General features: G+C 40.3%; 1 protein-coding gene across 1 annotated transcript in view; it reads left to right on the top strand.

Moving 5' to 3' along the window:
- The first annotated feature begins 1,617 nt into the window (after window positions 1-1,617).
- Window positions 1,618-16,884, top strand: part of RAD18 (RAD18 E3 ubiquitin protein ligase) — a 61,890-nt gene continuing 46,623 nt past the window's right edge. Inside the window, exons 1-4 of the mRNA XM_085308875.1 lie at window positions 1,618-1,691; window positions 2,144-2,225; window positions 6,512-6,573; window positions 8,310-8,380. Of these exons, the coding sequence (XP_085165001.1) occupies window positions 1,623-1,691; window positions 2,144-2,225; window positions 6,512-6,573; window positions 8,310-8,380 (284 nt within the window). The 5' untranslated portion in view covers window positions 1,618-1,622. The remainder of the gene's footprint in view (window positions 1,692-2,143; window positions 2,226-6,511; window positions 6,574-8,309; window positions 8,381-16,884) is intronic.

Genomic DNA, 16,884 nt, shown 5'->3' with positions numbered 1-16,884 from the left:
CGTGCAAACAGCAGGTTGTTCCCGTGGCGGGGGGCTGATGTGCACCTCTACAGAGACGTGCATGCAGACAGTACGGCTGCCTGYGCTGAGATGAAGTAGGTTAACTGCAGAAGAGAAGTAAAGTAGGAGACCATTTCCCCAAATCTTTTGGACACAGTGTCTTAGTTGTTTTTTTAAATGAATGTGTTCTGGAAGATACAGATGAASACTGTCACATCCACCTAATGGCATCCCTCAGTGACACACGACATTTTTCACCTGAGTAAACAGCTTATGACAGTGGTTGATAACTCCATTGCATCCACAAACTATCCGTAARAGTTCAATGAAGAGAATAAATGCATAGAAATGAGTACCATGATTTTAGGTCTTATATGTGTCTCCTATCCTACTCTGTTACCTGTCTTTCTCAGTTATTATATCACATATTGTTCACGCAATATTAGACGACAATACAAATCAACTCACAAACCTGACTGCTTGTTATTAACTCTACCACTGCAACACTTGCTTTTAAATAGCGTAGTTGAAACTACTGCTGAAAAGGGGATAATGTGACGTAGTTTCATTGCTGAAGAAACAACTCATGTCTGGCAGACTCAGYGCTGTGGTATGAATCTGTGGAGTAAACAGATCTTTAATGCAGTCCTGCTGCGATCAGTGAMGTTCAGCCAGCTGCGAAACCGCTTCCGCCTCCCAGGCACCCTGCGACTTACCCACCCGCTATACACCTCACATACACCACTATCTGCTTGACATAAAGCAGAGCCAAAAYTGGTTTTAGCCTTTAGCCCAGTAAATGTATTTTCCTCTCCAGCTGGAGAGAGAAGCTGGGTATTTCACTGGCCAGCGTCACTGTGAAGGGGAGAAGGAAAGACACGTTGGGTAGCCACCGTCTCCTGCCCGAGCTGCTGCAGACCCAACCGCTGCCACCAATGTTCCTGACACTTTTTTTTTTTTTTTAATGTGGTCTGTTTTGGGCTTCCCATCCTGCTATCAGCAGCACTTCTGAATCCAATCCTTCGTGCTGCAGCAGGTCTGTACAATCTGGACTCTCCTCTACACATAGCTAGAGCATTCACTAAGTTTATTTAGCGCTTTGACCACTGCACCCATTCTTCATTTCCAACCAAAACACCTTTTATCTGTCCAGAACGCTGTTGCAAGTTTTATTTTTGGACAACATCGGTAAGGCCGAAGGCTATTTCAAGGCAGTCCTTTTGGACCGGGCCCCGCCGGGCCGAGCAGCGGGCACGCAGCTGAACCCGCCTCGGCATGGCGACATGGCGGCGTGGCAACATGGCGGCGTGGCAACATGGCGGCGTGGCAACATGGCGGCGTGGCAACATGGCGGCGGCACCGCCCCGCGGACTACAGCTCCCAGCAACCCGCGCGGCGGCGCTTTACGGGCAGGCCACGCCCACCCCCGCGGACTACAGCTCCCAGCAGCCCGCGCGGCGGCGGAAGTGCGCTGCCACCCGGGGCGCGCGCAGCGCCGAGCGCGGGGGATTTGGACTCGCTGGCGGCCGCGCCGCCTGCGGCGGAGTTAGGGCCGGGCCGGGCCGGGCCGCACTGCACTGCACTGCACTGCACTGCACTGCACTGCACTGCACTGCACTGCCATGGCCGCCGCGGCACTGGCGCTGCCCCTGGCCGAGCCGCCGTGGCCGCCCAGCCTGGCGCCTCTGAAGGTGTGTGAGGGTGGAGCGGCACCCGGCCGGGCCTGCGGCCCGCGGGAGGATGACATGGCGGCCGCGGGGAGTCCCAAAATGGCCGGGGGGGTCCGTGAGGGTCGCCGAGGGGGAGAACCGGGCCGGTGTCGTGGCTGGCAGCCGCGCTGGCGGCRGCGGCTTGCCCGGGGGGCTAGGGAGGGAGGCAGGCTGCCGGCTGCGGGGCTCGCCCCGGCCCTTGCCGTCAGCGGCCGGGCGCGGGACGCGGCTTCGCGCTGTGGGAATCTGCCACCGCTTCCTTTTTTTCGACATAAGTAATAACCCCCAGACGTTAAGCTCCGTGCTGCCGCTCGGGTGTTTTTCCATATTGTTCAAGAACATCGCGCGGTTGGAAACGCCTGTTTGCTTGTTTGCAGTTCGCACAAGAAATCTTGCAGTGATCCTCGAAGTGGCATTTGTTTTTCTCGTTTCAGGCGGTGGATGACTTGTTGCGCTGTGGGATATGTTTTGATTACTTCAATATTGCAATGATCATTCCACAGTGTTCGCATAACTGTAAGTGCAATTTAAGGAAGTGTGAGTATTTCTTGTACTGCATAAATGTCTTGCTATTGCTTGACTCATTTCATCCTACTATGTCTTGCAGTTTCCTATTGTTTGTTCATAGAGGTGAATGCAGAACTGTTATTTCCTTTTCCTAGTAAATTATGCTTGCTGTCCTATGGTTAACACTGTATTTTTTGGAAGATACACCAAAAGATCTATATTGATTTGGGTGATTGCAACAGAGTTTTATTAAAAATTAGACTTCTGAGTGGCTCTAGGAGCCAAGGTAATTATTTTGTAGCAAGTCACTAAATGGGCAATAAATCTATTTTTCCTGCTATCTTTGTGGAATTTAGAATTAAGGTTGTATTTCATTTAGTTTACACCTTCCCATTTATCCTAAGGAGTTATAGGAGTGGCTGTGATAGTAGYGTATCTTGGCCTTATGACTCCAGTTTTGCCTAATTTGTCATTCAGTTGACAGATTAGGGCAAAAAGGGAAGGCTAAAGAAAGTGTATAGAATATTGATTGGATGTTTTGGTCCTCATATACCTTTTTCCGGAAAACACAGGACTGGAGAATGCCCTAGTGGTTTTTATAATGAGTTAACAAAATCCTCTTGCACTTCATCTATGTGACAGGAAGCCAATGAAGAATGTCTTTGTAAATTTTTTTCCTTTATGGTTTCATAGCCAAGTCATCATTTGACCATTTATTATTTGCTGGAGTGTAGTGCAGAGGCTATTGGTCCTTATTTTCGTTTACAAAATATGTAGTAGTTCTGCTCCACAGTTGGTCAGCAAAGCAGTTTGCCTGTGAGATGTTGCAGAGGACCTATTTTGGATGAGAGTTGTGAAGTGGCCACCAACTTTTCCATGTGCAGTTTAGGTGCAACCTCATTTCTTCTGATGACACAGATACACGTTGTCTAGATTAACTTAAATCCTATCTGTTCCTAAAATCTTTCATTTAAATGTCTTTCAGAAAATTYTGAGTTAGAAGCAAAACTCAAAATTGTATGTCAGAGAGCAATGAGTATTATGGGCTAGAGTTTTCAATGCAACACTGTCTGTCGCTGAAAACTACTGAAAGGTAGTAACAAAATGGYTTACTGGAAGTCAGGTTGAGGGAAGGTACATTGCCTTTTCTCGCATTAAAATAAATGCTTGTGATTATTTTGTCCAAAAACTGTGATACTGTCTTACATGTAGTTTGGCAATGAGATTTTGTTTAGCTTGGCAAAACTATAAGCAACTGAAAAATGTGGAAGAAGCACTTGAAATTCTTTACAATATCTGTGTTACTAGCCTACTTGTGACACAGCATGGTTCAAAGGCCTTTAATTGAAAAAGAATTTGTCTCCCTTATTGTATTTCACAGATTATGTATTTGACTTTTTTTTTCTCCCAATTTGCAGCAAGCCTAAACTTTCTACCCTAAATCAGGATTTCTTTAAATATTTCCCACTCAGTTATATCTGTGTAATCTCTTAGTGCACTGAAATTGAACAACTGTAGGAAAAGAAGCCCTCTTCCATTAAATAAATAGTTACTTTAATGTAGACGAAGATGAAATACGTTTGCATTTACTTGCAGGATTTTTTCCTCTTTTTTTTKTGTGTKTGTGTGTGTGTGTGATCTATTGCAGTGCTTCTAGCTACCTCTGTAATCTCTTTGCATCCATAGCCATTTAAAATTCCTCCTCTTTGCTTGTTCTTGGATGACTGGTAGCATTTAATAGTTCTGTTGACAGCAGTTGGTTAATTTTTGCAGTGCTTCAGATTGTTTCTGTAGAGATAGAGTGGGCATGTCATTTCTTTCACATAACAAAAGCATCTGAAGATGAATGTCTTTTATAATATGGACATCTGTCCACAGTGAAGGTGAATTATGACCCTGAGACTTCATATACTTTCAAACAGATATGACTGGATTTGRTTCATTAATATGCCATGAACTGGGGCAGCGAGATCTGAATTTCTGTCCTAGCACTGAATGGCTGCTTCAGACCTGTAAGGCTATAGTTGTCTGGCCCCTTGCATGAGCTAGTATGCCCTGTCCTTCTGGTTTTTAATCTAGAACTCATTTCACAAGCTGAATCAATTTATGCTGAGGTGGTTTAAGAGGTTATTATCACTAGATGTGCTTCTCATTGCCTGGTGGCTGCTACCGCTTGTAGGAGGACTATTAAAATGTGCTGCTTCTGCTGAGGAATCTGAACAGCTTAAATGAATCAGTGACTGTCATGCAGCGGCTGAGGGATGTCTCTGATCCACACACTGCTGCTACCGGGATGGTGACCTCCACAAGGGACTGAGCAGGGCCCTGAGAAGAGTTACCRACTGCACCAGCTCTCTGTGAACCAGCAGTGCTGTTGAGGAGGAGCCTTCGTCTGAGCACAGCTCAGCACGAGTGCAAATGTGCAGTCTTGACCCGTGTCTGGGGTAGTCTGGGAGGTGGGCAGAGGAACGTGGGTCTTTTTGACTTACTCATATAGAAATGTCTGTAGCTCTTGTGGGGAGTTATTTTCTATCATTCAGGATTTATCTTTCTTTAAATCATTTTTCAACTTGCCAGTTCGTTTCTAGTTAAGCAGGTTTCAGAGTTGCTTGTTCACTTAGAGTTCCAGCTGTGTGGTATGTAAATTGTGGCATCCCGACTTATCTGGTTCATTACAGAGGTTTGTAATGTCCTGGGGCCAAGCTTGTTTTATTGCTCTTTGTCCTCTCAGCCTTGCTCCTTCCAGTATAAATTAAGAGTGGATTATGTGTACCTTTCTACTCTGTCATTTTCATTTAAGCATCCAGAGCTGTTTCTTAGATTAAATTAGTATTTTGAGATTCTCTTCCTTTCTGTATACTGAAATACGGTAGCTGCAACCAAATGTTATAAATAATTTCGTGGATTCGGTTTTAYGGATGGATTTGGTCTCTCAGTGCAGATGAAAGTGAGCTTTGTGACACCACTAAATTCCTGATGTATGCACAGAGTCTACAGCAGACAGGAACTTATTTTGTTGCCCCAAGAATGACAGGCTGAGACCTGGCTATGGCTAGGCTGTTTCTCMATAGGAAGAAGAGTTGAGTAGGAAAGAAGGGAGCTGGGCAGGGAATTGTGAGGCCTTTGTCAACTCTGCACATGCCCAGTGGGAGCCTTGTACACAAATGTTAAGACTAAGAGTTAGTGATTTATTATCCCTGACTGTGCTTCACCTGGGTGAGTAGTGATGGCTGTGAATGTAAATCAATCCCATTGCTTACTGAAGATGAGTGGTTGTCAAATGTTCACGGCCTAGATCTATTAAATTGATTCATATTCATACAGKTAAAGATTATTTGTTTTTATGTGGATTTTCCCTTTATCACATCATACTGTATAATGTAATTCTTGAGCATTTGGATGGATTTGCAGGTGTAATTGTTGAATTGGTGTATTAGTACTCCTACTTCTCAGACTTCTTCAGAGAGGGTTTTTGAAATATATCTACTTATGTGACTATTGATTAGTTGTAGTAATTAAAGTGCATAAGTGCTGAAACTGAACAATAAAAAACTCGTGAGTATCTGTCTTGCTGTGGAGTACTGAAACTTTTATTTCTTATTATCTTGAAGTGGTTATGAAAGCTCATAAATAAGTACAGAAAGTAAAATAARGAATTATCAGGAATTTCCTGAGACAAAATGAAATTTAGGATATATTTCAACAAGGTATTGAAGCCTCCTGTGATGATGATAYGACTTGCTTTTAATGGGAAGCATTTGAGCCATATCTGCATTAGCATTCCAGTGCTGTTGTCCATCTTTAGCCTTTTCCCTCAATAATAGGTTGATAATTTGGGGAATGGAAAAAAAAACGTCTGGAATAAAGAGGGGGTGGAGAATTTGTCTGGGGCTGTACAGGAAAATGAAAGTGATCTGACAATGTTAGGCAATGTCAAAAAAAAAAAARGGGGGGGGGGGCCTGGGGCAGTGAACTCCACTGTTGTAGACCAATGCACCTCTTCCACTTTTAGTGGTAGTAGCAGGCTAACATCTTCYAGCCTTGGGTAAATTAAAGAAAAATGAACTTCTGCCTTTCTCAGGAAAACTGAGTCACATGTTGAAAAATGCCTGTATGAGATGCATTTTTTTCTATGAGACTGGAAACATACAATTTTTCCAAATAATTAACATCAATATTCATATATTGTGGAATCGTTTGCATATATTGTAGAAAGAGAAAATATGCTAACAAGCACTGTATTGAAGTACATTTGGAAGAATGCCTATTGAAAACTATATATTTCCTTTTCCCAGATTGTTCACTTTGTATACGCAAGTTCTTGTCCTACAAAACTCAGTGTCCAACATGCTGTGTGGTAAGTGTTTTATTTGTCCCATATTTGTTTGTTGTTTATTTCTAGTAAATTTCAGTCTCAAGTTTTGGACTATGCTAAATAAATAATTCATGTCATACCTTGCCACCTTTCTTTTCAATGGGCAAAAATGTCTGTTTGCACCAAGTGTAATGCTCTAACAATTGAATTTTTCCTCCTGAGCTACTRTTCTGTCACTGTAGGCAGAGGAAGTAGATGGAGAATCAAAATTTGGTTTTAGCTCAGAGCTGTGTGTGATATCTATCTCAAAACATGTAGAATTGCCTCTTGTTTTGTTCATAAAAGCCAGCATTTAAAACATTTAGTGCTGAAATTTAAAYGCTTAAATTTTCCTTGATTGAATAGCCTGAGTTTTCAAAGGCATATAATAGCAACAGTTCCTGAAATCAAATGACATTGTGGGCACCAGATTTTTGAAAACTTCATAGGAGGGCACACTGGTGCTCAAATTGTAGCTGTTTCTAAAAAACTTACCATTAGGTTGAATTTAGTTTAGAGTTTAAGATGAGCGAAGAAGCTTTTGAGAACATATATGGCCAATAAAAACTTGTGTGTTGCCTGTTCACGCATGTATATTGAATTGAATATGAGATGAAAGGGAATTTGAAAAAGTTTCTTTTGAAAGATATCGGTTGTGAACATAATATAGTGAAAGAAAGAATAACCCTAATGCTTTTAACTGCCTGTTTGTGTTACTATAGTGTTTTTTCCTATATGATCACTGAAGATACTTGGACAGAGATTGGATGCCTAAAGGACAATTTGGACAGTTAAATTGTTCTATAGTTTTGTTCTGTGAACAGGAGCTTATTCTATCTACTATTTATGTTGCAAAARGAACATCACACAATAGTAGGGTTTTTCTTAGGCTCTTCTAACAGACACAACTTAAGTCCATTCAAGCCTCTTGACAGTAGGTTTGCTCCTCTCCATCTTTCAAGGAGTCTTTAGCATTGTCAAGAGACCACTGCATATACCAGTATACCTAGTTTTACAGCTGGATSGTACTTCAAGAGTGTTGACAAAATAGAACTAATTTTCTTCCATATTTCTAAAGCATGAATCAGAGTAGATTTTTGAAGACTGGAAAGCAGATCTATTTTTAAACATTCAGACGAATGCAGGCTTCTTGGTGTACATTTCTGGAGAGCACATTTGACTACTGCCCCCTCAAAAATCTGAGGGATTGATGGAATAAGAAGCAAGAGTGGAGCAAGAGTAATAGAAGCTTTGGAATGACAAAAGAAGAGCAGAGAGAAACAGCGAAAGATAATGAGAAATTCTGTAAACAGMATGAATTGAATACGGCAAGCCACCTTATAATTCATTTTTTTTATTCCATAAACATTCAAAAGATAATACTTCACTTCATGTGTTTTCATTCCTTGTTGCTTAAAGTTATTACCATGTTCATGGTATTTGTGTTTTGGCTTTCAAAATGGTTTGAAGTGGGCTACAAAAAGCTTTGTTAGAGACTAGGTATACTGGATTTTGTAGCTTTAGCTTTATGTTTTGTTTTTATCTATTGCCTAAGAGTCAGCAGGCAGATGACACATCTTTCAGGAAAAAAGGCTTAAACTTCATACATCTTCATTCAGCTATCAATTTAGGGTGGTGGAGGTTGAAGTATATATCCAAGAAACAAAGATTTTTCTGTTCACTTACTGTTTTGCTCTGTTTGACATTTTTTGTTTTCTTTTGCTTTGTTTTTTTAATAGGCAGTCTCGGAATCTGACCTGAAAAATAACCGGACATTAGATGAACTAGTTAAAAGCTTTAATTCTGCAAGGTATACTGTGCTTTTATGAATACTATTTCTGGTTTGGCAGTTAGATGGGAAGATGTGATATAATTTGTATTAATTCGTATTTTGTGCAATATCCAGCATTTGTGCTAAAAACTTAGTGAACCCCCAAAATATTGACTCTGTTCACATCTGTATTTTAATAATAAATGACTTGATGAAGGCAGTTTATTTGTCAAAAGCACATCTCATGGCATTTAGCCAATTGTAGGGTGCATGGMATGTCTGACTAGTAATGTGTTTTGAAAACTTAATTGTATAATTAAAAATCAGTGAAATCATCATAAAGGTGTTATCTTCAGATTTGTTACTGGAATTTTTTCATAGTAACCCTACTGTTACAATTATTAGGCACAAAAAGTAGCCCTAAAATGAAAACAAGCACCAAAATTGTGGGAAACACTGGGATGTGAGTTTTCTAGATTAAAAAAAAAAAATCTCCAAATGGTAGAGATCATCATTTTAATTTGGACGAGATGTCTTAAGGCAGATACTTGGCAACTTTTTAAAATATATTTCAGTGTCTTYTGAAATATCCCTGACGACTTTTTCATGATTTTCTACAAGTTGTCTGTTATTACTACTACTATTATTGTTGTTATACACTGGTAACGCCTTTCAGATATACCTCAAGGTACCTGGCACAGGAGTTGCAGCCTTCTTACAGTGCTTCATGGATGTTTGTAGTCACTTGCTTGGTATCAGTGGAAGAACTTTAATCTCTGCTAGTCAAGCCAGGAGCCTCCTTGTATAGGAGCAGAGTGAAGAGTAGTGTGAAAAGTAAGCAAAAAAATCCTGTGTGACAGAAATGTTATCGAATCTGGTTTTGGATTCCAGTGACTGTTGCTGTGTTCATGAGGAGTGAATGAAGGTTGGACAGCTTCCTGTCAGCTTCGGCATAAATCATGTTAGTATTGGTCTGCTTGTTTTCTGGTCTGTGATGCAACCCCTTTCCTGGGTGATTCACATTCAAGTGCCTGAATGGTCCCCAGGAGCTTCTGATCTCCCTCTACAGTGTAAACTGTCTTCTGTTTCCCGTATGAGAAACCCTAAGTCAGTATCTACATCACCCCGCCCGGCCTGGCTTCATTGCTGAAGTGATGAGGTTACTGAAGGGCCAAGGCTACTGGATGCTTTCTGTCACAGCACTGAGTTATATTAACAAATTTATACTGAAGATAATAGCTTCTTTTGTTGCTCCTCTTTTTAAGAGTAGACTTACTGTAAAAGCAAAGGACAAAATATAATTGAATTTCAGAATACAGTTAATATTGCAGGAGTTGAGATTAAAAAAGGTTTATGTTGCCGTTTGTGAAGACTTAAAAGATGTTTCAGTTCAGAGTTCGCTATTGAACGAGGATACAGACTCTGACAAATTCTRTTTTTAACAAGGGCAGGGTGCATGGCTGATGAGCTGTGTAAGTAAATGCATCTGAATGGGAAATACAGAGGTTCACTCTAGAAGTGGAAGTAATGATAYAGTCTAAAGAAGGAAATGGGAGAAAAAGAGGTTCATAACATCAAATTGAAAAGGAGCAGGAAAAAAGAGAAAGGGATAATTCTGGAGAGTACCAGAAATGCTTTGCTGACTGTGTAGGAAGAAGAAGTTGCTGCATCTGCTGCAGAAACTGTTTCTTACAGAAATGTTTTTGATATTCTCGTTTGTTTTMTCAGACACTTAACATGTGCAGTGCTGAATGTTTACACTTTAAAATASTACAGGTTTTCAGGTGAAGGTCTGTATGCCCTTTAAAGGGACATGTAGAATTTCTGTTAACCTCATCTAATTTGCAGGACAGTGAGTTACATCTGGTTAGTTACCATGTTAGTTACAGTCTCTAGCTACCTGTAGAAGTCAAGCAGATGTGTCAAATACTTCTACAGGAAAATTAATAGTAATAAAGATTTTCTTCTAAGATCCTTYCTGTGTGTGCAGGGGAAAATGTCTGAACAAAACCTTTTTGTCTAGTGATAATGGTCAACTTCTTAACGAATTCTCTTGGTGAACTCGTTGGATGGGAAAAATRTAGTTTTTAGGGGACTAGTTTTCCCAGATAAGAGAAGGAATGGCATATTGTGTTTCCACCTGGTTTTCTTCTCTACTTTTGTCTTTGGTTTTGATTCATTTTCAATCTCTACATCCTTCTAAAGAGAGGAATAACAAAATAAGCCTAGCTTGATAAATACTTACTGCAATAGTTGTTTCTTTTAATAATGGTATGCTTAGTTTTGATTAGAAGCAGCTCTGTGATTTGCTAGGTATTTTGTAGGTATTCTTATGGTTGTGGGAGACATACTATTAATTTTTTTTCTGAAATGAATTTAGAGCTTGAGATCAATGAAATTCTTGGCTTCATAGACGATAGGAAGCCTAGTTCATTTTATGGTTTTGTTTCTTGACAGAGTGCATCTGTGATGAAGATCCAATCTTCTCTATGACTACTACTAGATTTAATTGATTTTATTTGAAGAATTGAAACTCTACAATTCCAATATTTTAGCTTACACTGTCTTTAGTACTTCCTAATGATAGATGGTTTACTGTTTTTTTTGGTAGCATCTAATTTTTTAGGGAACAAGTACTGCTGACTTGGATCCATTATGATATTGAATCTTAAATTTTAATATTTTTTTTGACTGCTTTAATGCATCAGTGTAAATCTTACCAGTCAGAGTAGTTTAATCTTTCCTCTTGTAACCTGGAGTTCAGTCAACTTCTCAACACAGATTTAGATCAATAAACCTAAAACTGTAATGTCCTCAGTTAACCTGGTAAACATTTGAACAGCTTTGAAAATGTTTGTGTCGTAGGCATCCACTGAGGGCAAAAAAGAGGAAGATTCCTTTGTTTTGAGAAAGTAACTACTTGTGGAATATCTGTATTAAATACTGTTCTTGACTGATCAACAACTTCAGTGAATTCGTTGTATTTTCTGTGATATGAATATTTCTCTGTGAAGATTCACTTCATGATTTCTTATGGCATAAAGTATGCAAATAGACTTCTGAAAGTATTGTAATTGAAGAGAGATAAACAACCTCTATATGAGAGGGAGACAGAATTTCTGTTCAAGATTTTATTTGGAAGAACAACTTGGATTGCCCAAAGAATTTAATATAGTTTTTAATGAAGTAAAATGCTATCAGATTGTTTAGTGATAAGTGTATTAAAATGAGAAACTGAAGCCAGTACAAGTGATTGACTTTATCTTCATTCTGTGACGTGTCCACAGTCCTAAAAAAAAAAAAAAATATCACCTCTGAGTATCTGATTTTCCAAAGCCTTGGAAAGCCTTTTTTCTGCTTGGTGTTTTCCAGCTCCATCATATGTAGAAAATAACTTCCCCTCTTCTATTTTTTAAATTTTTTAATGTTCAACTTTTTGAATTCTGGTGATGAGGGATGGAAGCTGTGCTGTTCARTGCCACTAAAGTTTCCTCACTTTTCATAGCTTCAGTTCTGAGGTGATAGTTATGTCAAGCTCTTGGAGATTTGTGTTGAGAGCAAGAATGAAAGATGCTCTGCCTCAGGACTTGCAGTTTCATGAATGCTGTTATGGACCTTGAAGAGATGTGCTTTGTTTTTCACAATTTGAGGTGGGACTTAATTCCTCTCATATAATCTTTGAATTGGATATACTACCAGAGCTGCTGAAATTGAGTGGAGGAGCCAAGAGACTGCCTGTGAGGCGAGTGCTGTTGCAAAAGTACCTTCAGCTGTTGRTCTCTTCTGGTCTGACGTTGCATGTACTCTGCAGATGGCCCTATGTTCAGAGGGAGTACTACCTGCTTGGGGAATGTTTTGGGTGTCATTAAACTGTAAAGGTGTTGGTGGGTCTGGCCTAGAGAAGCTAGTAGAAGACAAACTATCTGTCTCATCCCTTCGTGTCTTCCTTTTCTGTTTTCTTTTGGACCTCCCCAGAACAAACCCAAACTGCAGGGTTTGATTTTTTTGAAATGTGCTGAGCTCCTYAAATCCTTGCCCCCTTGACTTGAGCCTCAAGTGGTTTAGCATTTATGAAAATTAAATCTTAAATCTTTTCAGCATTCAACAAAATGTGAACATGTTTCTTAGACCTGTAGGGAAAGAAAATGTTAATGTTGCTAGTACAGTTAACAAAAATAAAAACTGTGCAGCAAGGTCAGTGTGTGCAGGGGGGTGGAAATCATTCTGAATAGTCCTGAATGTCCCTCCCATTTATACTTTCTTTCAGCATTTGGCTTGTGCTATAAGTGTGTGCAGAATCACAGCCTTCATGATAATTCATGCTCTGTTTAGCTCAGTGACTGTTCTGGGAATCCTGCTTTCCTCCCAGTAGAAGTTGTAGACTGAGGTTTCCCAGCAACAGTGAAGATGTATGTGGTATTCATTATGGAACTGTGCCCATTAATGTTGTATTCTGTGTGAAAAGGTAGAGGGAGCAGAATACACAAATATACTGAGTAATGAATGTGCTAAGGATGCGCGTTGCCCTATTGGGCAATTATAAACCACAGGCCATTTTAACGGGTGCAGAGCAATCTTTCCTCGGGTCATGAGAGTAAGCGGTGGAGTGCATGAACAATGTTGAGTTTTGTCAGCTGCCATGAGAGCAGTGGCTTCYAAAATAGTACAAAGTGTAAACGTCTGGGGTTGTTCTGACATTAATTTTGTTGTCTATTWAAAAAAAAATATTCTGGTAAAAATMATCAGTTTCTGCATCACATAATTAGAAAAATGTAGAAATGGAAATTATAATTCTAGTTACATAAATAGAAAACTGGTTGCTGCTGAAAATGATCTTTTATATATATATATATATATATATATATATATATATATATATATATACACGCAGGGAAGAAAAATGTGTTTTTACTTTCAAGGTTATGTCTTTGGTTCCTGATCAGGGTTACTTGTCGGCTAGTGAGTCATAGGAAGAAACACATCTGCTCTCGCAGCGTTCTGGGAGCAGGTATTGTCATTTCTAATACAGTGATTATCTTCCGCGAGAACTGCAGAAGGAATTTCAAGGAGAGAAATTGTGYTTCAGTACCTTTAGAACTGTCCTGTGTGAGCTTTTTCTAGGAAGACTGACACTTACCTTCCTTCCCCCTGACTGTATGCAGAAGCATTACATTCCTGCCTTCTTTCTCTACTTCATAGCTCCTTGGGCAAGGGAGATGTGAACTTACCATAAAATGGGAAGCAGGATCTTGACAAATAAGTATACTGAAAATTTCTTTGCAAATCTTGCAGATCTGAAGAAGAAAAACTGCAAAATTTTGATACCTTTATTGAAGCATGCCTAGTAGAGAAAGTATGCCATATACAGAGTATTACAATGACAGTCTATTTACAGCCAAACTGAAAGAGTAATAGCTCCCTGCYCTAATCCAGGCTAGCCTTTAAAGAGGATGAGTCAGAAGGGAAAAATTGGGCAGTAGTTATACCAATGAATGTTAGGACATACTAACGTCTTACTGGCTCCTCTTTCGGCCCTAAAAGGGCACCTGTGCTCTTAAACGGAGGCTATGAGGCAATTATCACTTTTGTGCCAGTAAGGTGAAACTATCCGCTGAAACCTTTTGGAGTGGGTAGTACTTTGTGTTAGCTTCATAAGGGCGTGTAATAGATAATCTAGGTAAAWGTTAATTGTTTAAAAGTTGCATGCAAAATGCAGTCTTTTAAAATATTTTGTCATCATGTCTACTAATAGAGTAAGTTTCTAAGTAAGCCTTATCTGGTAATGGTAGATGGTGAATTTCCTCGTTAATTGCCTGCTTTCCCTTGGCTTTTCCGCCCTTGTCTCTGGAATGATGAATGAACCTTCAAGCGTGATCGTGCTCGGCAGAATCACCTGCAGAGCAACCATCAGGGTTCCTGTGGCAGTAAGAAGTGCCGGTAGCGCGGGTCTGGCATGCAGGAAGGGAAGTGGCAGGTCAGACAGCCTGAGATAAGGTCGACGGGACTGCCCGCTTTAGCCGGGCGTGCTTGGGCTCTCCGCGCAGGGCGAGGTGTCTGGGCTCTGGCCCGGTGCCCCTGCAGCCAGTAGATGTCCCCACAGAGCCGAGGGAGCCGGCTGTCCCCGCCTCTGTCGAGTTCAGCAGGAGCCTTCTCTGGCTTTTCCCACCAGAAAAGCAGAGGGAGACTTAAAAGGCGGTTGTGTTCTCACAAACAAGTTAACGTATGCCTAGATTTCTTTCCATCGATTCTATTCCAAAATCAAATCTCTTCAGAAAATCTATTCGTAAGTCTTTATCCTTCAATATGAGAAATATCTTTGAGATTATTTGTAGACTGGTGATGTAATTACAACACCCTTTTTCAGTTTATTGTTAGGATAGATTTTGTTTTATTGTTCTCCAGTTTGTGTGTGTCTGTATACACCAAAACATATTTTATTGATATAATTGTTACAGAAAGAGAARTTTTCTGAATGGTAATTTCATTATTTTGTCTGCCTTTGTCCAAATAAGCAGTTGTATTTGAAGTGGGATAGTCTTACATTTAGGTAGTCCACCTTGTAACCTCCAGCACAACCCACCCTGAGTTCACAAGTTTATTCTTTCATACAAGATTAAATTTTGCCTAAACATTTTAGGAGTAAAAGGCAACTGATTTGCTTTGGAACTTTACTGCGAAGTATAGCCATCTGTGATCTGACAGATCTTCTGGGACCGTAGCTTGCTACCTTTAAGTTGAAGAATACAGTGYATTTATCTGCAATGAAACTGAGTTCTTTCATATGGCAATTATTCCTGCTGAGGGCCGTGTGCAGGGGTATTCTGTCAGAACTTGCTGGTGCTTTAGGACGAAATACACTCCTTTATAAACAGCAAACAAGCAGAAGTGAGACATGTCTGCTTAAAGGTGCTGTATATGTTCCCATTCAAGAAGCTCTTTAATTTCCCGTGAAGTTGATCTTATGACAACAGTAGCTAGACCACTCTATATTTGTGTCAGCCATGGAATTAACCTTCTTAGAAACGTCCAGTTCTTATCTAGGCAGGAGGAGACAAGAAAACAGTTTTCCTGCCACACTTAATTGCTGKTTTTTTTTTCTGTAGAAATTCAGGGTGTCTTAGTCCTAATGTAACTTGCCACTGATTAATATCAATTTCTTCCTGTAATCCAGAAAAATCAARCTCCAGTCGGGCTTTTGAATCTAGCTTGAATATAGCAGCAGCAAAATGTTAAGTGTGCTGAGCTGATTATTCCGTTTATTCATCATGAATCCATTATTAACTAGTATAATTGTTGGGGCATGGAGTGATGTATCTGTCTTTTAAAAGTGAAGACATATATACAGCAAGTTCTTAGTTTTTTTTTTTCCCAGACATAACAGATCTTTATCTTAAGACTGATAGGTTTTCTAAGTAGTCGCCCAACACTGGAATGTTTTTCAATTGTAAATTTTACAGCATAGCTACACTTGAAACTTATGGGCTTTGTGTCTTCATGAAAGTGCTATAAAAAATAATTTTATGGCACTCTGCATGTTCTGTAAATGCATCACCCACAGTCTCCTGTTGCTTAAAAAAAATCATAATCCAAAATGATTTCGACCAGTATTTTTGGTATTCTGGTATGTTCTGAAGTATTATGAACTGGAAGAACACACAGATATGTTTGAGAGATGCTCAACRTTTTGTGCAGTTGTAAGTAGCAGTACAAGGAGGGGCTTGCCTCTTAGCCAAAGTGGGCATCACCTTTATTGTACTCTGCTTTGAATGTCAAGCTTTAGGCCTGCTGCTTTGGAGCTGCTGCAGTGTGAGTCACTTGGTATGGATTTATGAGTGGAGTGAGATGTGTGTGAGGTACAGCATGTCTCTTGGTGTGGAGCCTCTCGGACTCTCCAACAACCTCAAAAGTTGTCCCTGTTCTTGCCTCCCTCTCTCTTGTTACCCTGCTGTAAAAAGAAGTGAGGGGGAGATCCCCACCACCCCTGAGAATATCTCAGGAGGTGAACCCATTTCCTCCATTCATTATTGTTAGTGTTTTTCCTTTACAWTTTTCTTGTAAGCTATACTGGTTTGTCACAGCTTGTACGTGGTAAAACTTTTTCACAATTGCTTCTTTTTTTGATAAGATTTCTGACCATGCAGCAGGGTAGCGCTTGGCAGGTGATGGTTATGGGAATTGTAGCAAGCCAAGGACAGAGTTAAAACAGGTGGGCAGGCTCTGCATGTCTGGAGAGCTTGACGGGTGAAGAAAGGGTAAAAGGTTGCCAAGGGAGCAGTTTAATGCCTGGGTGTGTGCTTCTGCTGGCTCTTTTGGGGTAGRTAATATGAACTTGAATGTGCCCCTCTGGATGTTGAGGATTCTTGTCAAAGAAGTAGCGTGTAAGATTGGAATGCATGTGGCTTATCCGTCATTGACATTGGTTGGGAAAACCTTCTCTCTGCCTATGATGATACGGGAGTGAAAGTGAACCAAAAGGTATGCGGACAGTCTAGACAGCTGCACTGCTATGCAGTCTCCATGCCAAGACTGCAGGCTTTGGCTTA

The sequence above is a fragment of the Rhea americana genome, unplaced genomic scaffold (genome assembly GCF_003343005.1).
Source record: "Rhea americana isolate MKP2758 unplaced genomic scaffold, rheAme1 scaffold_286, whole genome shotgun sequence".
NCBI lineage: Eukaryota > Metazoa > Chordata > Aves > Rheiformes > Rheidae > Rhea > Rhea americana.
Note: the sequence above shows the minus strand (reverse complement) of the source record. Positions and strands in the feature narration are given on the sequence as shown.